The sequence below is a fragment of the Bos javanicus genome, chromosome 20 (assembly GCF_032452875.1).
Source record: "Bos javanicus breed banteng chromosome 20, ARS-OSU_banteng_1.0, whole genome shotgun sequence".
Lineage (NCBI taxonomy): Eukaryota > Metazoa > Chordata > Mammalia > Artiodactyla > Bovidae > Bos > Bos javanicus.
The window spans coordinates 40,954,702-40,978,743 of NC_083887.1; the positions used below are offsets into that span (position 1 = coordinate 40,954,702).

General features: G+C 40.0%; 1 protein-coding gene across 2 annotated transcripts; it reads right to left on the reverse strand.

Annotated features, from left to right (window-relative positions):
- Nucleotides 1–260: 260 nt before the first annotated feature.
- On the reverse strand, nt 261–22,266 carry SUB1 (SUB1 regulator of transcription). 2 transcript variants are annotated; one of them, XM_061393787.1, is made up of 5 exons: nt 22,160–22,266; nt 19,541–19,613; nt 15,955–16,077; nt 4,954–5,062; nt 261–3,274 (listed from the first exon to the last, which is right to left on the reverse strand). In XM_061393787.1, exons 2-5 carry the CDS (start codon nt 19,610–19,612, stop codon nt 3,195–3,197), a joined length of 384 nt encoding a protein of 127 aa, XP_061249771.1. In that variant the 5' UTR covers nt 19,613; nt 22,160–22,266; the 3' UTR covers nt 261–3,194. The 2 variants fall into 2 exon arrangements, with proteins under 2 accessions (XP_061249771.1, XP_061249772.1); XM_061393788.1 differs by lacking the exon at nt 22,160–22,266 and adding an exon at nt 21,905–21,994.
- Between the last annotated feature and the right edge of the window lie 1,776 nt (nt 22,267–24,042).

A 24,042-nucleotide genomic window follows, 5' to 3' on the forward strand; every position in this document is an offset into this window, starting at 1 on the left:
ATCAGACCGCAAAGCACTCACACAGGTAAAAGAAGCCATGTACACCTTAATATTTTTCATTTTTCCATTTGGGTCAAGTAAATGAAAACAGAAAGGACCTTACCACCCAGTCCCAGAGGTCCTTAGAAGATTTAACACTCAAAGGCTAATTCACATTCCAAAGCATTCACACAGAAAAGGTGTCCTAGTTAACAAAACCTATTCAACAGATAACTTAGCCATTCACCTTCGGGTCTGTGAAACTGGGATGACACAGAGGGCACATTTCTTGTTTTTATTTCAACATTTAAAATATTCACAGATGCAGTATTATATTCATTGACATCTCCATGGAAGATGTACCAAACAAAGCAGACAGGTATTCCACAAGTACAGGATTACATATTTGTTAACCATGTGAATGTTTACCACTAGAGTTTATCTAGAAAAACACCACTTTAAAAAAGAAAAAAAAGCAAAAAGTGTTTTGAGTGTTTCTCTGAATTTCCATAAAAAGTGAGCTGCAAATAATTTCAGGAGACATCCCAAGTATTAGCACTTTTAAATTTCAGAATTTCATAGTACTCTTCTAATATACCCCCATCAGGAACACATAATAGTTAATACTCAGTTCTTTCACTTTTCCCCTCAATAGCCAAGCCAGGATGTACCCTTTTTTCCTGTCTTTCTTCCTAAACACGTTATGCAGAATAGGCTGATCATCACAGCATTTTGACTGGCTAATGAGGTAGGAGCATTCTTTTTTCAAAAGAAGTTCTTAGGCATTTATGAAGCAAAACAAGAACAAAATTATAAGAGTATTTTTCTAGTGGTTGTTCTTTAAATAAAATGCCAAGAGCCCTGGAAATTGGTCAGATGCTACTTGTAGTTTAAAAAGACATAGAAGAAAAATTCATTAGAGAGGCCCTACCACTGCACACATTCAAGGGCTGGCGTGAATTCAATTAATTTTGGCATCACTAGGTAAGAAACCATTGCCTCAAAATGCCATCCTTTCTTCCTGGAAGAAATTTTACCAAGAAGGTAAAGTTGAAACAGAAAACATTAGCCTATCTTTTCTTTCCAGCACAAGTTATTTTCTCTTCTTTTAACCCAGTTCTCATCCCTTTCTAAACACACACAAGATTGATAATTTCTGTATATTATATATTCAGTAATATATCAAAATGAATTTACCAAGAACCTTACCAAAAATCTGCCAGAGAAACACTCCTTAGGTGAAAGTGTTAATGATAATGTTAAACAGCTAGAAAATGCCTAGGTAACAGATTTCAGCACCATCTCTGTACTAGCAGATTGTTTCAAAATGCACATACCTCCTAATTTCACATAAATCTAGGAAAGTTACTCATTATTCCCTTTTCATTTATACCAAAATCAGAGTTATATGTTCTAACTACCCTTTCTGTATATATAATAAAGAATTTACAAATCTACCCAATTCAGTTACTCTGTTCCCAAATGACGGGGAAGTTTTCAAACAAGTATGATTTGTCTAAAATACGTATTCTGAACACTTTGGTACCTATTATGTGATATAGGCTAAAATATCAGAAAGGAGGATTTATTTCCTCAATTAATGCACATATTAGGGTTACTGCTTTAAAACATTTCTAAAAATATCTTTAAAATGTCAAAGAAACATAGCTGCCATAAAAAAAACTAGTAACTCCATGTGGCCTGGCAGATGGTTTTTGAAATAAGTCCTTGACAATTCTACTATAAAATGTTTTAGACGTAGTAATCAAACTTGGTATTATAGTGCAACTCACTGATATGGCAGTAACCTTTTGCAATTTGCTACCAAATGTCAGAAACAATTTTTCACGTCTTTAAACCTTTCTTTTTAACTGTTCTATCTAGAACTATGTCCTGTCAATGAGATTAAAATATCAGTACGTCATCGTCTAGGCTGAAGAGAATTCCTTCCTCTTCACTGCCCCCTTAATCTGTTACAGTTCCTTTACATTCTAAGGCACACCATGCCCTACTTATTGCTACAAAACCCCTGAAATCTGTGCCTCAGCCTATTTCTGCTTCATCATTATGGCTCAATGAAAATCAATTCAGAGTACCTGCTAAAACTTAGTTAACATTAAGTCTAGAATGTCATTGTCCAGTAGATGAACTGCAAAATAACCAAGTCTACTGAAGCAAAGGCCAAAAATCACAAATATTTGCTCAATATGCTCTTTCCCCTAAAAACTGACATTTACTATGACAGTTAAGCTCAGTGGTATCTCAGGCTGTCCATAATCCATACTCAATGTTATAAAATGTTAGGCCAGTAAGCTTTCATAATTTCTATTAAATCCTAGTCTAATGTAACAATATCTGATTTTATAGACATCATCCCATGGTGAGTATGTATAATAAGTGAAAGCAAATCAGACACCTAAGTTATTATTTTCTGCAGACTAAGCAATAAGATAACTACACAGAATACTACAGGTTATGACATACATTTACTTGCTCGGAGTTTTCAAACAAGCCATGTTGTTTATCAAACTATATCTCCTAATACTTAATACAGTAGAATTAGTGATTGTAGTTCTCATATATTTTACTTATAAGTACCTTATTGAGATAACAAACATTTTGACAGCTTCAGACTTTCCAAATTAGCACAACATATTCAAGAGAAAGAGCAAAGGCAAAATGAAAATTGAACATGACAAGATAGTTATTAGAAAGAAACAGAAGTGAAGAAAAAGGGGGAAAGTGAAATATCACTGAGGTCGGGGGAAAAAAAAAAATTAAACAAGTCCAGACATCTGATTAGAACAGATCAACTATGAATTTCACAAGTCAAAAGTTGATATATTCAATGCAAAGCAAACCCTTTTGAATGGAAAGGCTGAGCTAAAACTAAAAGGTAGATAAACTGTTATTTTTGGCCTTAAACAGTACCAACTCTTCTGATCAAAGAAGGCCACAACAGTTAAGATTGTATTACTTGATTTTATTTTACACTAGGTGGTGGACACAAAAGCAATCCTCCTTAATAAAACTGACAATTAGCTTCACTCAGAACATTTTTAATAATGCACATTTAAAAAAAAGTATTCATCTTACAAATTGTTCTGCAATCCAAATATACAACAGCTTGGAAAACAATGTTTAGAAAACAAAAGCCAATGTAAAAAGACAGAGTAAAACAACTAGAACAGTACAGGTTTTATATGGCTCTGATTTTACAGTTTTCTTACTGCATCATCAATGTCAGAAATCTGTTCCTTCAGCTGGCTCCATTGTTCAGGATTTAAAGATATACCTAAAAAAATGTTTAAAAATCAAAAGTTGAAAAATCTACTTAAGCTTTCTTGAGGATTTTCTACTTCCAACTAAAATACTGTTTTATCAAAACTGCCATTTCAAATGGCACAATGGCACACCAAGAATCAAATCTCTTACATTTATTTGTCATATTCATCACAATTACCTTTGTAGGTCATCCTTCTATCCAGTTTTACTTTCAACACCACATCCTACATAATGCCTATTACACCCAGTGAGAATAAATAATGATCTGAAGATTTGGCTCACAAACGCTTACAAACTAGCATTTTTTGGCTAGTTTGTAAGCTAGCCATACATGGCCAAGATTATATTGGTTTGTGACACCCCATTTCTACAACCAGCTGTTTCCAACATTTGCTCAAAATTTCCACAGGAATTCAGCGTGAATGACTTTGTGCTTTCTTCCAGAAGCACTCATTTCACTCTGGAAAAGTCCCTGAGACATGGGCCAAACACAACTTCTTAGACCACGCATACTAGGTTAAGAGTGCACTCTGGAGTCATGCTGCCAAGGTTCAAATACCAGCCTCACTGTCACTAACTCCATTAAACCTCAGTTTCCTCACCTGTAAAAAGATGCTTATAACGCAAATAGCTGTTGTGAAAAATTCGCCAATGTGAATAAAATCTCAGCGTATCACCTGACAAACATTTTAAAAATTAGCTTATGACATGTTGTTCCTATTTAAGATAAAAAGTATGAACAGAAAGTACTTTGTACTTTAAACTTCTAGTGTTCTATTCCTTGACACATATAAAGAAAGAAACTAGAAGTGGAAGAATTAATAAATTTCTCAGAAAACTGCTAGGAGGCTGTGGAATTAAGAAGAGGGAGGAGAATGTGTTGGGACGACACTGAGGAAGGATTAATCAATCACTTTAGTAAATGTTTACACTAACAAGAAATTTGCCATTGGCTACATTGGGGCAACTTGAATGATCAATCCAAAAGTGGCCTGAAGAAGAAAAGGGTGTGAAAACACTAAGGTTTTAAGTTTAATAAAGTCAAAATTCAATGAGGCAAACATGGTGCTTTTCAAAATGGCATGCAGGCAAAATAGAAAAAAATAAGGAGGCATTTTTCATTAGCTAAGGATCAACCTAAAGCAGCTAACTAGCCAAATATAAGGATTTCTATTGGTACATAAATGTTCTCTTGCTATTTCGTGAAAGAAAGTGTGCTTTTGTGATGATGTCATGCTTGGGACTGGATGAAGCACAAATGGAGGACAAAGTAGTTAAAGGATATCACCCTAGAATATCCTTTGGAAATGAATCAGAAGTCAACACTGTAAATCAGGATTTTCCATTCCTGATGCTAAACTTTCCCAATGTTCCCACTCTAGTTAGGAACTGAGATAATCTTCTTAAAGATACATTCAAATTAACAGTAAAGTGGCAACCAACTGAAGTGATATTAGGGGTATTACTGGGGGAGGAGGAGGTATTTCAACAGCTATATTTAAGACATCTCATAAAGTAAGTTAAATGTCACGTCCAAAAAGGCTATAGAAGACAAAGAGAATCAACTTGAGAATCTTTCAGTGCCAACCTATTCACTGCCAACATTATTTCAACTTCAAATAAAGTCCAAACAATTTCAAGCTTACATAATTCCAATATTAGGACCAAATTTAGGAAATTAAACCTTACCTTTTCTTCCTGGTTTCATTTCACCTTCGGCATCCATCCAATATTCTCTGATATCAATTAAGACTTTCCCTTTGAAGTCCCGAACACTAACATACCTCATTTTCCCAATCTACAATAGAAAAAAAAAAAAAACATATAACAGCTGTTCAACAATGATATCCATATTTATATTCTCACTTGCTGCACACTCACTCTACTTTTAATCACAAAAATAATTACAGTTCTCAATATCAACACTACATCAAAGGAGCTATCACTGTTCAAAAAGAAATCTTTCTAAGAAGATGAAACAAAGTACATCTCACATTTCCAATCATTTTTACATTAAATGTGGGACATACATTAATCAAGTTACTTGGCTTCAAAAGAGAAGGAAATACTGCCACATGGTATAACATGCATGAACCTTGAGATCTTATGCTAAGTGAAATAAGCCCATCACAAAAAGCTTCATACTGGATGATTCCACTTAATATGAGCTACTTGGAGCAGTCAGGTCATATAGAAAGTAGAATGGTGGTTACCATGGGCTAGGGATTGGGAGGGGAGAAGGCAATGGCAACCCACTCCAGTACTCTTGTCTGGAAAATCCCATGAAGGGAGGAGCCTGGTAGGCGGCAGTCCATGGGGTCGCTGAGAGTCGGACAAGACTGAGGGACTTCACTTTCACTTTTCACTTTCATGCATTGGAGAAGGAAATGGCAACCGGCCGGGAGCCAGCATGAGGAACTCCACCCATGGCAAAGGTCATGAGGAAGGAGGCTCGGCATACACAAAGGCAGGATAGAGCCTCAGGAGTCCCCCCTGGATATTCTCGAGCATCTACCCCCAAAACCAGAGTCTGCCTACTTTACTGCTTTGTGCTCTCACCTCTGACTTTACGGGGGGCTGTCCCCCACCACCATCTCGCTGTCTCTGAAAAAGAGTTAACTTACAGCTCCAGTTAATAACGTTCCTGGGCATAATAGGAGTGTTTAAATCCAAACCCCTCAGATGACTCTCTAACTTGCCTGACAAGTTTACCCGGACTCCTACAGCTATGCATAGGATTGTTTACAGTCTCCCAACCACGAGAGGCACGGGAAGCTTAAGATATTCAAATAGCTTAGAGCCTCTCAGAGAGTTAGAAGCTGTCAGAATAAAACTAGTAGAAGATTTCATCGATGAGCCAGTGCTCGCTGCCCAGTTTCCACATCCCGTTTTGTATCCTTGAATGTGTATTAATTAATATAGTTGGTATGTAGAAAAAATAAGTAGGTGGCCCTGGTGTTAGCAACTTTAGACCCTTAAGGTAATAAATTCTTTCCTTTGTTGTAAACCCACTGCACCTCTGCCCTATAGGAATGCAACTTTATCTAACACCTTTGGAGGACAGCGCCAAACTTTAAAATAATTACTCTTAGAGAAAATAAGTCTTATGGTTGACAAACCTTTGTCAGAGTCATAAAATGTTAACAGGCCTTCTGGCCAGAAGATGATGTAAATCACCTAAACCATTTGTACACGATAAGTTTGCAGAAAAGAAACCCTGGTTTCGATAAGGATCAAAGACTGATGACGTTGCATGATTTCACACCCCCTATTATCCTCTATGTGCAACTTATGGTATAAAAGCCCCTGTTGAAAATAAAGCTATGGGCCTTGCTCACTGAAGCTTGGTCTCCCCATGTAATTCTTTCTTTCACCTTCTGGCTGAATTTCCATCTGGAGCGCGGAGGCCCGCCAAGCCTACTAATTTTGCCTGGGCGTCTAAGGTCTGACCTGGGAGGCCTTAGTGTCTCCTCTCCCTCGGGAGAACGGGAAGACGCCTGTGGCCTACGTGGGTGGTGCAAACTTCTTGTCTTGAAGTTTTATTGGTTTTCCACATAAACCAAGTTATTCAGCCTCTTTTCTCCACTGAATTTTCTCACTGAGCTATCCCTATTTAACCACACTTTATATTTCTAATTAATACTCAATTAAGCTATTGTTTTGCCGATGCCGTCTCCCCTTCCAATTCCCTGAATCCACCGGGGCAGGACCCCGGCAGCAACCCACTCCAGTGTTCTTGCCTGGAGAATCCCATAGACAGGGGAGCCTGGTGGGCTGCCGTCTATGGGGTCGCACAGAGTCGGACACAACTGAAGCGACTTAGCAGCAGGGATAGGGAGAAAGGAGGAGTTGTTATGTAATAGTTTTACAAGATGAAAAGCTCTGGAAATCTGTTTCACAACAAATGTGAAAATATTTAACATTACTGTATGCTTAAAAATGGGGAAGATGGTTAAGTTTTATGTTAAGTATTTTTTTTACAATAAAAATCATGAGAAAGCAAAATCTAGTACAAACTACAACCGTAGGAATCCACAGACTCAGCCAGCTACACTGGTTTAGCAACCATTCTAAATGTAAGAATCCAGAGTTCCAGTCAATGGGAACAAGAGAGCTTTTTCTTTTAGACATTCATTTCAAATGACATTTTAATACACTCTGCTTACAGTCTCAAACTGAGAACTTAGAACTTTTCATAGAAAACTATTTTTCAAAAATCTTCTATTGCTGCTTAACTACAAATGGCACAGGGAAGGAAAAGCTTTTACTCCACAGCGTCTACAAGCACCTTCAAACGTATCTTATGCTGCTGTAATGTACTGTCTAGCACTTAAGCTAAGAAATTACACTTTCTAATCAAAACTTCTACTATCTCTACCTACCTCTTACCCATTTTAAACCTACTCTTCAATCTTACTAACTTAAATAAAATACTAGCAATGATTTTGTGCCTAAGACACATCAAAAAGTTCCTTTCCTTACAAACCTGGCTCCCTTCATTATTAATCCCTTTTATTGGGATTGTGCTAACACAAGTACACACTTACGGCTTTCATCTTGCCTATGATCCTCTCAAGCTGCTTTTTCTTATCTCAGATCTTATTCATTTTGCTTTAGTTTTTCATTCTCAAATAAGTTTCTTGTCCTGTTGGTGTGACCCCTACTTTCAGGGTATGTCTCATGCTTTGTGGAGAAAATACAGTCCATTGAGTATGGTTAAATGCCTTAAATCTCTTACCCACATCATGAATTCATAAGTTCTATACCTTTTGTATCCCATTTCTTGCATATATAGTTGACTCTTGAAACAACGCAGGGGGGTTAATCCAAGCATAAATTATAGTCAGGCCCTCCATATCTGAGGATTAAACCAACCACAAACCATGAAGTATTTAGTATTGAAAACTATCCATGTATAACTGGACCCAGGCAGTTCAAATCTGCACTGTATTGTACATTCTTTCCCTTTCCATTGGTTTCACATCTACCATTTCCAAACATGTTCTGTCTTCCCTTTCTAAAGTTACCAGTGATCTTATTGTCAGTATTAATGGCTTATTTTTTAGTCTTCTTTGTATCCCTACTGCCTGTCATATTGGGTTCCCAACAAACTGTTTTAATGGATGAATGAAATAAGACCAAAATAATTATCACAGTGAAACTCTCAATAGTGATTTATAATACTGACTTCAACGAATTGACTTAAATGTAAAGTCATCTTAGGTACCTATAGCACTGAAGTGAACATCATTTCATTCTGGTTTTGTGGTAAACCCATGTGACAGATGAATAGATATAATTAAAATACACTAAAAACCTCCAAAATTAATACTGATTGGGTAAGTCAACTCTGCATTCAGTGTGGGCTTGAGCAGTAGAAGAGACTGCAAGTGGTGGAATCTGACCTTGAAAAACTACAAGCCATTAATTAGGGAAAAAGTGATGAAATAGACAAAGGAAAGGAGAAAATACAATACTGATGAGATTCAAGGATAGGCTGAATAGATGGAGCGAATACTGAAAAGGACTTGAAATGCCAGTAAGATAGTTCTGAAGCCTTTATATAGGTCTTTGGAATAAGAACCAAAAAAGAAAGAAAAACAAAGGAGAATAACACCACCTTTGCTGCAAATCTTCCTTATATTACTGAGAAATCTGATGTAGAAAACGGTTACAACTTTAAAATCTCACTAGGAAAAAAAGTTAAAGATCAAGACCAAAAGCAATCTACTTTTAAAAAGAGACAATGTAAGTATATGAGTGGCATTTTACAGTCTTAAATTAATAATAATAATACTCCGTTATTTTATGTAAACAGCATGGTACAATACAGTTCACACTACACACTGTTGGCTAGCTACGCTAACTTCTACCTCGATCCCTGGAAACTTCTCATAAGCTTCCTCATCCACAATTTCAGTGATGTGCATAATCCTTTTTTGTTTGCCAAAGTGAAAGTGAAAGTGAAGTCGCTCAGTCCTGTCCGACTCTTTGTGACCCCATGGACGTAGCCTACCAGGCTTCTCGGTCCATGGGATTCTCCAGGCAAGAATACTGGAGTGGGTTGCCATTTCCTTCTCCAGGGGATCTTCCCGACCCAGGAATCCCAGGTCTCCCGCATTGGAGGCAGATGCTTTAACCTCTGAGCCACCAGGGAAGCCCAAAGATGAACTTAAAGAGGTATTTTCTTCCTCCCAAACATGGCTGACCATCACATATTTAAACCTTTATGATTTTACAATTTGAAGTCCCTAAACATTTTTCAAATAACTTGTGATTGTAATAAATAAATTATTTAAAGTAGGGAAAAAGTATAGATTAATAAACTGATACTAAAATTTGGCAAAAATGCTTCAGAGAACACCAGCACCAAAGAACTGTGCGGGTGAAAAGGAAAAGAAAGCCTGATGACACAGAATGACACTGCTCCACCAAAATCTGAAACTTACTGTAACCAAAACTTACTGTGCATTTTGTATACTCTCCCTTAATAAATCCAGCGTCTACTTTAACACAAATCTCCAAATAAAGATGGACCCTACAGAAATCTGCACTGTGTTTATTCTGTAACTTTTCATTCTCCCAGTCCAAAGCAGCAAATCCACAGTGCACACTTTCATTCCAGAGCTTAAGTGATAGACATTACAGGAAAAGAGAGAACACCTTGCCCCTGACATCAGGAATAAACAAAGGTGTCTGCTCTTACCATTTCTTTTCAATACTGTTCTGGAAATAATAGCAATAAAGTAAGAAAAAGAAATGGATGATATAAAAGCAAACAAAATCATCAACAGAGAAAATTCTAACACATCATTAAAAAATATATACTTAACATTTATAAAATACAGAATGTTATCATTTACATATATTATGTAATACATATATTTTTAGCAACGAATGACTAGAAAATGTTAGGAAACAATACATGTGAGATAGAATCAAAACACACAAAATGCTTTGGAATAAATTTGACAGAAGATATACCAGAAAAATTACAAAACAGAAATTCAAAAAGATCTAAATTAATGGAGAAAGATACCAATATGATCAAGTTGTAGATTTTTTCCAAACTGTTCTTCAGCTTCCCCAATTCTAATCAAAATCCCAGTAGACTTTTTGATAAAAACTGACAAACTGATTATAAAATGTGTATGTAAATACAAAATACACAGAATAGCAAAAATAATAATTTTGCTATTATTGTTTGCTAATAATAATTCTGAAGGTGAAAAACAAGAACAATGTTAAAGGACTTACACTACCTGACTGCAAAATTCACCATAAAAGTACAGTAATTAAGACAGTGTGGTACTGAAGACAGGCATATAGATCAATGGAATACAACAGAGTTTAGAAATAGGTATTTTATATATTTACTGATTTTCTTTATAAATATCCAAGGTGAGTCAACAGGAAAAGAACAGTCTTTTCAACAAACGGTAATAGAACAACTAGATTATCTGTACAGGGGTGAAAAATGAGTCTCAACAACTACCTCACACTACACACAGAGAAAACTAATTCTACTAGTTTTCTAATGAGCAGACCTATTCTATTAGTGACCTATTTCTAATTAGTGACCTATTCTCAAAAAATGAGTAGTATTTTTTTTTTAATCTTGTCTTATGGCTAATGCTTAAAATTCTCCAGGCCAGGCTTCAGCAATATGTGAACCGTGAACTTCCTGATGTTCAAGCTGGTTTTAGAAAAGGCAGAGGAACCAGAGATCAAATTGCCAACATCTGCTGGATCATGGAAAAATCAAGGGAGTTCCAGAAAAACATCTATTTCTGCTTTATTGACTAAGCCAAAGCCTTTGACTGTGTGGATCACAATAAACTGTGGAAAATTCTTCAAGAGATGGGAATACCAGACCACCTGATCTGCCTCTTGAGAAATTTGTATGCAGGTCAGGAAGCAACAGTTAGAACTGGACATTGAACAACCGACGGGTTCCAAATAGGAAAAGGAGTTTGTCAAGGCTGTATATTGTCACCCTGCTTATTTAACTTATATGCAGAGTACATCATGAGAAACGCTGGACTGGAAGAAACCCAAGCTGGAATCAAGATTGCAGGGAGAAATATCAATAACCTCAGATATGCAGATGACACCACCCTTATGGCAGAAAGTGAAGAGGAACTAAAAAGCCTCTGGATGAAGGTGAAAGTGGAGAGTGAAAAAGTTGGCTTAAAGCTCAACATTCAGAAAACGAAGATCATGGCATCTGGTCTCATCACTTCATGGGAAATAGATGGGGAAACAGTGGAAACAGTGTCAGACTTTATTATTCTGGGCTCCAAAATCATTGCAAATGGTGACTGCAGCCATGAAATTAAAAGACGCTTACTCCTTGGAAGGAAAGTTATGACCAACCTAGATAGCATATTCAAAAGCAGAGACGTTACTTTGCCAACAAAGGTTCGTCTAGTCAAGGCTATGGTTTTTCCTGTGGTCATGTATGGATGTGAGAGTTGGACTGTGAAGAACGCTGAGCACCGAAGAATTGATGCTTTTAAACTGTGGTGTTGGAGAAGACTCTTGAGAGTCCCTTGGACTGCAAGGAGATCCAACTAGTCCATTCTAAAGGAGATCATTCCTTTCTTTGGAAGGAATGATGCTAAAGCTGAAACTCCAGTACTTTGGCCACCTCATGCAAAGAGTTGACTCATTGGAAAAGACTGATGCTGGGAGGGATTGGGGGCAAGAGGAGAAGGGGATGACAGAGGATGAGATGGCTGGATGGCATCACTGACTCGATGGACGTGAGTCTGAGTGAACTCCGGGAGTTGGTGATGGACAGGGAGGCCTGGCGTGCTTCGATTCATGGGGTCGCAAAGAGTCGGACACAACTGAGCAACTGATCTGATCTGATGGCTACTCCAAACAATTTTAATTTAGATTTTAGATTTGTCTTTGGTAAAGTGTACCTGATAACCCAGATCCTTGAAGATTCTAGCAATCTCTAACAAAGTTCCACTTTGGAAGCTATTTTCTCGGCATTTTCTTGGTAAATGAAAAATATAGAAAACATACAGTACTATTTTTAAAATTAAATAAAACTTATTACGAATTTACAAAATACGAGAGTAACTGATTTTCCTTTTAAAAACCCCATCCTGCACCTTTCTAATAAATTATCAAACCATTATTACTAATAAAGTCCTCATTTTATATAACCAATGTACTCACTCTAATGTGCTTTGGATTCAAATTAAAAGTCAGTATTAACCACCAAACATACCACTTCAAGGAAAAAGCTCTAATGGCAATGAAATTAAATGTATTACCTCTTCAATCAATCAATCCTAAAGGAAATCAACCCTGAATATTCACTGGAAGGACTGAAGCTGAAGCTCTAATACTTTGCCATCTGATGAAAGAGTCAACTCATTGGAAAGGACCCTGATGCTGGGAAAACTTGAGGGCAGGAGGAGAAGGGGACAACAGAGGATGAGATGGTTAGATGGCATCAACTCAATGGACATTGAGTCTGAACAAGCTCCAGGAGACAGATGAGAGGACAGGGAAACCTGGTGTGATGCATTCCACGGGGTCACAAAGAATCAGACTCGACCTAGCAACTGAACAATAACAATTCTTAGAATGCCTACACAGACTACCTTCACAGACTAGATCTTGAAAAGTCACTCTGAAAGTAAGGCCTATGTCCCTCCCAGAGGCACTTTCAAAAGAATGAGGAGTCTATAAATAGCCTTTCAGGCTTGAAGTGAAGTGAAGTAGCTCGGTCGTGTCCGACTCTTTGCGACCCCTGTCCCTGGGATTCTCCAGGCAAGAACACTGGAGTGGGTTGCCATTTCCTTCTCCAATGCATGAAAGTGAAAAGTGAAAGTGAAGTCGCTCAGCCGTGTCCGACTCTAGCGACCCCATGGACTGCAGCCTACCAGGCTCCTCCATCCATGGGATTCTCCAGGCAAGAATACTGGAGAGGGTTGCCATTTCCTTCTCCAGGGGATCCTCCCGACCCAGGGATCGAACCCAGGTTTCCTGCATTGCAGGCAGATGCTTTAACCTCTGAGCCACCAGGCCCTTTCAAATAAAGGTTTAAGAAGTGAACTCACTTTTTTTTGGTGAGATAACCTCCCCATAATAAAAGAACTAGTTTCCCCAGCCTGCTCTAATAGAATAAAATCTTTAAACGTGGGTACTAGTTTATCTGTACAAACAAGGGTAAGGTACACAAGATAAAATCCACTAAGAGGCTACAGAGGCTCTATTATTATCCAAGTACAAGTAGGCATATAGCTAACAGAACTGATCAGAGAAAAGCCCAAGATAGTTGCCAAGTAAATACTTGAAAGAAGTCTGTATCTTTAGTATAAACATTAAGTTGAAATATTCCAAAGTAGTCCTTCATTCCACACAGGAGGAACGGCTATGAAAGGAAGTGATACTCTCTTATAGATTTTACATTTCATTCTGCCCCTTAAAATAGCTTTCCAGTGCACTTAGGAGAAAGTTCAACTCCTAAAAACAGCCTCCCAGTAGGAAAGCCCTGCAAGAGCTGACCCTTCACCTTCTTTACCAACTAGACCTCCTACCTACACTCTCAGCCAACCTTCCTGCACAATCCAAGCTCCTTCCCACTTCAAGGCATCTGCACAATGCCCTCTACTTTGAAAATGCTTTCCTCTCCCCCACACTTGGCACAGCTGGCTGCTCCTTTATGTCGTAAGCTTCAAATGTCACTTCCTCAGGAAAGATTCTGAGCATTTTCTCACTCATAATCATCTGCACTTTTAACTTCTTAGCCCTTATCATAGTTTTAATCATATTATCTACTCAAATAAATGAGGGCCCTTTCATAATTCTTCCTTACAAACAGCAATTTACGTTCTCTATCAAATTAGTCTACTGCTAGTACCTCTAAAATATACAAAAGTCAGAAGACTAAAGCCCATAAGTAAATAATCTGCACTTTGTCATTTTTTTACATAATTTTTAATTTTAAAATGTATGTATTTAAAATGTACAATTTGATTCAATATTCAGACACTCAGAGTGAAAAAACTACTAGTATATTCAGGCTAACACATTACCATTTTTTGCATGACTGGTACATCTGAAAATCCACTTGCTGCTGCTGCTAAGTCGCTTCAGTCGTGTCTGACTCTGTGCAACCCCATAGACAGCAGCCCACCAGGCTCCCCCGTCCCTGGGATTCTGCAGGCAAGAACGCTGGAGTGGGTTGCCATTTCCTTCTCCGATGCATGAAAGTAAAAAGTGAAAGTGAAGATGCTCAGTCGTGTCCGACTCTTAGCGACCCCGTGGACTGCAGCCCACCAGGCTCCTCCGTGCATGGGATTTTCCAGGCAAGAGTACTGGAGTGAAAATCCACTTAGTACAGTTCAAATATTCAATACAGTGTTAAGTACAGTTATCATGTGTCTTATTTCTTAATCCAGACATATAACAAGGCAAAACTGAATAAAAACATCCAATTTCTAGTTTCCCATTCTCACCTTAAACCTGGTACTCTGTCTTTCAAGGACATCACTAACTTTTCAAAAGAGTGCACACACACACAAGCGCCTCGCTTTCTAATAAAAACATGTTTGCATTCTCATCTTGTCCAACCTTCTGGCTTCAACTAATACTAACGTCTTATCTTTTTTATGTTCCCACAAAACACTTACTTTTTTCTTGCTCCCATTACCACACTCTTCTTACTTTCCTTCACCTTCTCTTACCTATATCCTCTTTTTCCTTCCATCCTAAGTTATCACAAGACACGTACTCAGTCCCCTCCTCTTCCCCCTCTGGTTTATGCTTACTTCAGTGGAAGGCTTCAGTCAACCGTACTAATGTTTCCCACATGAACATTTCCCAACTAAATGCTCCAGGTGGTGAAGGAAAGACACTTTACCACACTTATAGTCAGGTCCCAAAGGCCAAACTTAACCACCTTTGCCATTTGTCAGTGAAACCATCTCTACTATCTCAAATTTGAAACCAGTCTTCACTGATTGCTTCATTCTTGCAGTCCACTCTTCCTCACTAGCTCTCTTAATCATCACTATTCCATCTGCCAGGAAAACCATCTAAGCCCTTATCACCTCACATCAATTTATCATCACTGCCTCTCCCATAAATCCTTCTTGTACCACGATGCCAATAACAAGTCTCCCTAAAACAAGATAAGAAACCCAAGGGAAAAAGCTGTATCAGTAATTTCATCAAAGCCCTCTAATGCATTTCCCTCACTACTCAACCTTATTTCTAACCCCCCACCCCACCCAATATATAAACAGAAGGCTCATTTTCTCATTTACCTTTTCTGTTATCAAGCCAAAATTAGGCAGGTCATATTGCAGTCTCCCCTCTAGTAATGTCCTATCCACACTGCACAGCCCAATGCTAGACCTACCTCCTCCAATGTGCTCTATAAATGTGCAGTTTTCAATCTTTATTTTTTTGATTCCTCTAACTTTTAAACTCCCTGTGTTTTAAATACAGAAAAACCACAGAACTCTAGATCGTAACAAAAATCTAGCATCATATAAATTGCTTTCATTTCTACCAACTTCTTCTTATATTTCAAGGACTATCCTTAGTCAAGAGAATAATATACAGAAGAGATTAGTAGGCATTATCAGATGAGGTACTTTTCATATTCTTCAGATCAAGTTGGGTAACACTTCTTCTGGATTAAGGAAATACCAGTTTTACCTGAAACATGTTATCATCTCTGCTGCTGCTGCTCTGCTTGGAGGATGACAGCGCTCTGGAAGTTTCACCAGTTTTTTGCTTCTTTACAGGTTTTTCTGGAGCAACTTGCTTTTTCCTCTTTAGCTTGAAAGAAAAACAAAAACATGGTTAAAATTCGCATAAGAACAAAATGTATCTCAGCTTCAGAAGATTGCATTACTTTTTAAGACTTAGAGGATCAAAAGATTACCTTAATAAAAAATCATAAATATATACACAGGCAAGTTTTAAGTTTTCCCTGACAACAGAACTATGCAACTAACATACCACTGTTATCTAGTACAATGTTTTCAAACTTTTGGGCTTCTTGGAAAACCAAGATACTTCAGGCATTAGAGTGGTATTCACCAGACCAACAGTTATATTATAGATTGGGATCCCACATAAAATTTCTCTGTGAGGAAAAAAAGACTGAGGGGGGCTACTGTTGCTTTTAAATGCACTTAAAACTTTTGGAAACCACAAGTCTATTAGTTATTTTTTACAAAGAAAAACATACTAATTAGAAAGACAACAACCAATTTATGATTATTTATGCCTGCCTATTCCAAAAGGGACTGGGACTTCCCTGACGGTTTAGTGGTTAAGACTCTGTGATCCCACTGCAGGGGGCCAGGGTTCAATCCCTGGTCAGGGAACTAGATCCATCCCACATGCCATAACTAAAAAAAAGAAGAAGAAAAAATTCTGCATGTCGCAGGAAGACAGAAAATCCCAAGTGCCACAACTAAGACCCACTGCAGCCAAATATATAAAATACCTAAAAAAAAAAAAAAGGATGAGAAAACCAAAAGGGACTTAAATTGGTTCAGGGAGTTTGAGTAGGGAAAGCTAAGAAAGCTATTTTGTACTGGAGACCAGGGGTCAACAACTCATCACAAAACTTCCTCATCACAAAAAAATCACTTTAGACAGCAATGTGTTAGACCAGCATTCAAAATCAAAAGGTTTTAAAAGCAGCATTACTGTAAAAGCTTTTTATATAGACTCATTATTAAAAAAAAAAAAATGAGTCTATATAACAAGCTTTTCATGTTCAAAAGCAGAGACATTACTTTGCCAACAAAGGTTCGTCTAGTCAAGGCTACGGTTTTTCCTGTGGTCATGTATGGATGTGAGAGTTGGACTGTGAAAAAGGCTGAGAGCCGAAGAATTGATGCTTTTGAACTGTGGTGTTGGAGAAGCCTCTTGAGAGTCCCTTGGACTGCAAGGAGATCCAACCAGTCCATTCTGAAGGAGATCAGCCCTGGGATTTCTTTGGAAGGAATGATGCTAAAGCTGAAACTCCAGTACTTTGGCCACCTCATGCAAAGAGTTGACTCATTGGAAAAGACTCTGATGCTGGGAGGGATTGGGGGCAGGAGGAGAAGGGGACGACAGAGGATGAGATGGCTGGATGGGATCACTGACTCGATGGATGTGAGTCTGAGTGAACTCCGGGAGTTGGTAAAGGACAGGGAGGCCTGGCGTGCTGCGCTTCATGGGGTCGCAAAGAGTCGGACACGACTGAGCAACCGATCTGATCTGATCTGATAGACTCATTATCTTGCCTGGAAAATCCCATGGACGGAGGAGCCTGGTAGGCTGCTGTCCATGGGGTCACGAAGAGTCAGACACGACTGAGCGACTTAACTTTCACTTTTCATTTTGATGCATTGGAGAAGGAAATGGCAACCCACTCCAGTGTTCTTGCCTGGAGAATCCCAGAGACAGGGGAGCCTGGTGGGCTGCCGTCTATGGGGTCGCACAGAGTCGGACACGACTGAAGCGACTTAGCAGCAGCAGCATTCTCAAAAAGAGCCAACAGTCCATGAAAATCGGTAGAGTTCCCAATTCAAACAGTAGAGGGCAGTCATGTTCCTTGAAGTGAAGTGAAGTGAAAGTGGCCAACTCTTTGGGACCCCATGGACTATACAGTTCGTGGAATTCTCCAGGCCAGAATACTGGAGTGGGTAGCTGTTCCCTTCTCCAGGGGATCTTCCCAACCCAGGGATTGAACCCAGGTCTCCAGCATTGCGGGAAGATTCTTTACCAGCTGAGCCACCCCCTGGTTCCCTAAACCCAACACTGGAGTGGGTAGCCTATCCCTTTGCAGGCTGGTGGAGCTTCCCGACTCAGGTGGATTTTCCTGACCCAGGGAATGCAGGGGTCTCCTGCACTGCAGGCAGATTCTTTACCAACTGAGCTATCAGGGAAGCTCCTTAGTTCCTTAGTGGAAGGTATAAATTATTACTGTTTTACCAAATTATATGATACTAGGCAAAATAAAATGGATATATTTATGTACACAAACTTAAAGAGTGGATTCATCTAATGGAAGTACTTGCACGATTAATGGTACTATTTGGGATAAATAGCAAAAATTAGCTCACTAAGCAATTACTCTTTTTATCAGTTCTGTATAGCCCCTGTAGACTGGTGCATTCCCTGCACGTAAAAGCTCAGTAAAGAATCTTTAAATCAATGTGTTCAAATGATATACTGTGTGCAAATTAAAAACTAAAAGACATTTCCTTCTCAAATATAGCTATGCATGCTCTTTGAAGCTTTTTTCAATCTTCCAAGCGAAATTATGATATGTATTTCAAGATTCTCATAGAAGCTCTCTTTTAACTAATACTATTAACTGAGCTCAGAACACAATTATGTAAGCTACTAGGAGATAAAGGACAGTTCTGTGTGGAAGAAGCCCTCACTACAGTGTGAGATGCTCAGTTAAGCAGAATGCACAGTTAGGCTTACAGCACAATTATCATCTAATGCAGAAAAACTCTTTTCTATCAAAATGGGTAATTTCATGCTAGCTTTGCTGAGTGCTGATTTAACTAAAAGGAGAGGATCAGAGTAAATAACATTCTAATTTAAAATGTACCAAGCCAAATTTTACGTAATCTTCAGAGGCTGGATAAACAAGGCTAAGAAGACTATCAAACCGATACCTGTTTTCAAAAAGTTCATATAATATGGCTCAACTACTATACAGAATGGGCTTCCCAGGTAGAAAATCTGTCTGCTAATGCAGGTAGAAAATCTGCCTGCGAATGCAGGAGACTCAAGTTTGATTCCAGGGTAGAGAAGATCCCCTGGAGGAGGAAATGGCAACCCACTCCGGTATTTTTGCTTAGAAATCCCACGGACAGAGGAGCCTGGTGGGCTACAGTCCATGGGGTTGCAGAGAGGCAGACATGACTTAGAATGCACAAGCACTATAAAGAATACCTACAGTTGAAGAAGCCTACTAAGCAATAGCTAATAGTGGCTTTGGCCTAAACTTAGTGCTATTCCCCCGGGGTCTAAGGTAGTGGTTGTAAGGCTCCTAAAAAGCCCCAACAGGAAACTTTGAAGTCAGAAAACTTGCTCAAGTCTGACTTCAGGGCGTGGCCTGCATGTATACCACAAGTATCTAGGCATTTCAGTCAAGTGGGTCAGGGGCCACCTGCACTTTCAGAAACATCCATCCAGGCTCTCATTTTAAGGTTTGCTGTCCTTCAGAACCAATACTGCTGAATTAAGTACCACAAAAACAACCTGGTGTAGTAATAGTCACCTTTTTGTCAACTTCACTGTCAGAATCGCTACCAGAAGAGCTTGAAGAAACAAGTTCCTTTGACTTAGGCATTCTGAAAGAAAAATACATTATGTAAATAATTCATAAACTTTTTCATTACCTTCAACTTAACTCTCCCCCAAAGAGTCAAGAAGTTCCACAGTTCATTCCACCATTGTGTGGCACTGGAGTTGTTACACTGAGCACATGCTATAGAAGTTATGCTCTAATCTAAAGCTCTTCCATGTTGAAAATAACATGCAGAGGGAAGAGTTCTAAACCCAGCAAGGAACTAAATGTCATACACATCTCATACTCCTACATCTCTTTCTTTCTCAAAGTCAGTGGGTCTTTTTATACTTCATTTTAGCAGGGTTAGATGCTTATGGATAGGAGTTAGATGTTTACAGATAGAGTAAATTGCAAAGAGACAGCTGACAGCAATCATTGTCAAACCAGGAAGAAATATGAACAATTCTCAGTATTGCTTTATATTTCCTATCAATACAATTATTCATTGCAGGAATTAATCCCAATGTACACATAGCATGGTGGACAACTGTACTATATAGCTGTCTGTATCTAATTAGTTTTACCATTATAATCATACTTTTCATGTTCTGTATAGGTTAATTTTTTCGTTTTGACCAATCAAACGAGCAAGTTCTGATTCAAAGTTATACATAATTAACATTCACTTACATTTCACACTGATTTTCTACTCTGAAATATAACTAAAATTTGAAGAACCTGCTTATGGGAGGGGTAAATCCTTTCCTCCAATTCCTACTATGAGCCTAGTTCCCTAGATTTTGGATATCCCCCCAGACAGAGGTACATAGGCTAGTGTCTTCCCTGTGGAGTTTACAGAGTGCTTGAACCTAAAGCAGAGTCTTGTGCCTCTATGTTTCCCAAATTTCAAGGAATTTCATGCTCTACCTCTTTTCAAAGCACTTGTAATACCAAGTGGTAAAACTCCATATATTTTCATAGCAAGTATCTTTTGCTCCCGACACCTCCAATTCAGAAGAGACTGAGCCCTATTAATTTCTATATGCCCTCAAGGGCCCAATGTACACAACAGACACTGTAAATGTTTGCTGAATACATGAGAAAAAAAAAAGACTTCAAACAACTATAAATAATTCAGCTTTGGACTAAACTTGCATAGCAATGGCATTCAATGTGTCTCACAAGAGGAGGTCAAGGTAAAAGAAATTGGGCCATCCCTACTCTAGCCACTAAATTCAAAAAGCTCAAACCATGCCACCCAGCCATGTTGATTTTAACTGGCAATTTCTTGACAACAAGAAGAGTAAATTCAGAGGGGAGCCAGCAACGTTTACAACCACAGTTTATACATTAACCCAGTTACTGCTCCACTTTACAGCCTCATCTCCAAAATCAATGTAGTTGTTTCTGTATGCTAGCTGCTAATAATGCCAAGAAGCTTTTTTTTAAGGTAATTAAATTGAACATAACCTATTTTTTACTTTGAAACGGTCAAGCATAACTACACCATCTGCTCATTAAAGGTGCCTGGGGTGGCTAAGATCATTTCAAAGAACCGCCTTGTGTTTAACCCAAATAAGTCCCTCCGTCATGAAAACCAGGTAGTGGTAACTAAACTATTCTTTGAACTACTAACAAAATATATTTTCACTTTTACTTAATGAGCCTTTACTGTTCGGGAGCGGGGAGTGGGGACGGCGTGGCTCCTAATTCAGGCAAAGTAATACTGAAAGCGCTCGTGCGGAATATACAGAAATAACAAAAACAGCTTAAAAAAAAAAAAAAAGGAAATCGATCTTTGATAAAGGCCTGGGTGAAGAAGGATTAGAAAATAAGAGGTAAAGATAAACGAGAACTAAAGGGCACTAGAATTCGGTACAACACGAGGGTGGTAAGCACCCAAACGGGGGAAGCGGGTCCCGGGATGCCAGCAAGCCGCCCGAACCCCGGGACTGGCGATGGCTGGGGCGGTGGGAGACAGGTTGGTCGGAGGGGGCGTAGGAGGCGGCGAAATGCAGAGGAGACCGAGTGGGAAGAGGAGGGACTTGCACCAAGCGCCATTTTCTTCCCTCGAAGAGCTCACTGCCCCCCAACACACCAGCCATTCACTCCTCCACCCCCGGACTCCCCCGCCGCACCCCCGGCCTCCTCCGACCCGGTCCGCTCCCTCCCGCCCCTAGAGCGTCCCTGCTCCGGGGAGAGGATGAGGACCCCAGAGACGCAGGCCCCGCACGCGCCCCCGCCCGGGACCGGGCCGCTGCTGCATTGTCCCGGGGGCGCCCCGGGCCCCTTCCCGTGGCTCCTCGGCCCCGCCCGGCCGCACCCGCCGCCCGAGATCGCCTCACGCGCTACCCAGGGGCCGTTCCCGGGAGCCAGCTTCAGGCGCCAAGGGGCCTGAAACGTGTGGGGCTCGTAGTCGGGGACGGAGGAGGGGGTCCGGGAAGGCCGCGGAAGGGAAGGGGGCGATCAGGCAGCGCCGCCATTTCCTGCGGCCCTGGCCGACAAGGAACCCGGGCGTCAGGCGGATAGCGGCCCAGCTGGGAAGGTAGGGGTCGGCTGAGCGGTGCTTCGACGGGTAGGGGTGGGGGCGGGGTCCCGTGCACTCACGCTCCGCTCCAGTAGCCGAAATGCCTCCTGCTCTCTCACTAGCGACTGACAGAGAAACGGAAGTGACGACAGCAGAGAGACGCCGGCCCCGCCCCGCTGAGACTACGCACACGCGATGGGGCGTGGCTTCCTCGCCAAAAACCGACACCGAAACCCTTTCCAGGGCCTTAAAGGGCCCACCCCTCATCCTGAAGTGACACCGGGAAAGATGCAGCGGAGATTGGATTTGACTGTGAGTGAAAGAGGGGACGAATTAAACATGAATGACGAGCACCGATGGTTTTTCCAGTAGTCATGTATAGATGTGAGAGTTGGACTATAAAGAAAGCTGAGCACCGAAAAATCGATGCTTTTGAACTATGGTGTTGGAGAAGACTCTTGAGAGTCCCTTGGACAGCAAGGAGATCCGACCAGTCCATCCTTAAGGGAATCAGTCCTGAATACTCATTGGAAGGACTGATGCTGAAGCTGAAACTCCAATACTTGGGCCACCTGATGCGAAGAACTGACTCATTTGAAAAAACCCTGATTCTGGGAAAGATTGAAGGCCGGAGAAGAAGGGGACTACAGAGGATGAGAAGGTTGGATGGCATCACTGACTCAAAGGACATGAGTTTGAGTAAACTCCGGGAGTTGGTGATGGACAGGGAGGCCTGGCGTGCTGCAGTCCATGGGGTCGCAAAGAGTCTGACATGACTGAGTGACTAAACTGATGAGCACCGGGCTTTGCACTTGTTCCGTACATGTTTCTTGTATTAAAGTGAAATGTCTGAAAAAAGATCTGAAAAAGTACAACACTTCTGGCCCATTTTCCAAGAAATGATCCTTGCCCACTACCCCTACTCTGGTATTTGATCCAGGCTGGTAGAATTCAAAGGAAGGAAGCCACAGTCATAACGTTTAATTCTAGAAAGTGCAAAAAAGTCTTCCCAGAAGTCCTTACCACACACCCACACACTTATTCCTAAACTGAAGTTCTGGGAACTCCCTGGAAGTCCAGTGGTTAGGACTTGGCACTTTCACTGCCAGATGCCTGAAGTTCAATCCCTGGTCAGGGAACTAAGATCCTGCACGTTGTGGGGCAAAAAAAAAAAAAAAAATGTACCTAAACTGAAGTTCTGCAAATGTGAGTTCACAGAAGGCAAGAGATATCCGTGCCATAAGCAGGAATATGACTCATAGAGTCTTTGAATTTATATTTAATTAATGCCTATTATAGCCAAGAATACATATTCAACACACATTTATCAAGCATCCACTATGTTCCAGGCACTGCAGTGAGGCACTTCACATATAACACTCGTCCTAATAAGCACTTTCCAGTGTAGAAATGATTGTTCTCTCCATTTTATAAAGAAACCAAGGGTTTACAAGGTTAAATGAGTTCTGCTGTAGGTGATACAGAGAATGAGTCATGAGTCAAACCCTGGATGCTGCAGGCTGAGGGAGACCTCAAACACTCTAGCCCACTTCTATGCATGCAACATCAGGCTACATGACTACTTCTTAAAAATGAAATACTTGCTGTCTAGTTCCTTTTATGCAAAGCACAAAAAAAGCAAAAATAATCCATAGCGATCTAGGTCAGGTTAGCCTCAGGGGACTATCACTTGGAGTGAGTATGAAGGAATCTGCTGGGATGCTGAATATATCTTGGTCTGGGTGGTAATTAGATGAGCATTGTTCAATTGCTAAGTCATGTCCGTCTCTGTGACCCCATGGACTGCAGCACTCCGGGCTTCCTTGTCTTTCACTGTCTCCTGGAGTTTGTTCAAACTCATGTCCATTGAGTCGCTGATGCTATCCAGTTCATCCTCTGCTGCCCTCTTCTCCTCTTGCCTTCAATCTTTCCCAGCATCAGGGTCTTTTCCAATGAGTCGGCT

Bases quoted from the DNA above. Each gene is read 5' to 3' on its own strand.
- SUB1 (XM_061393787.1), bottom strand. From the start codon at position 19,612: ATGCCTAAGTCAAAGGAACTTGTTTCTTCAAGCTCTTCTGGTAGCGAT. The intron at 16,078-19,540 runs GTGACTATTACT...TTTTCTTTCAAG, and splicing joins ACAGTGAAGTTGACAAAAAG to CTAAAGAGGAAAAAGCAAGT. The intron at 3,275-4,953 runs GTAAGGTTTAAT...ACATTTTTTTAG, and splicing joins AATGAAACCAGGAAGAAAAG to GTATATCTTTAAATCCTGAA.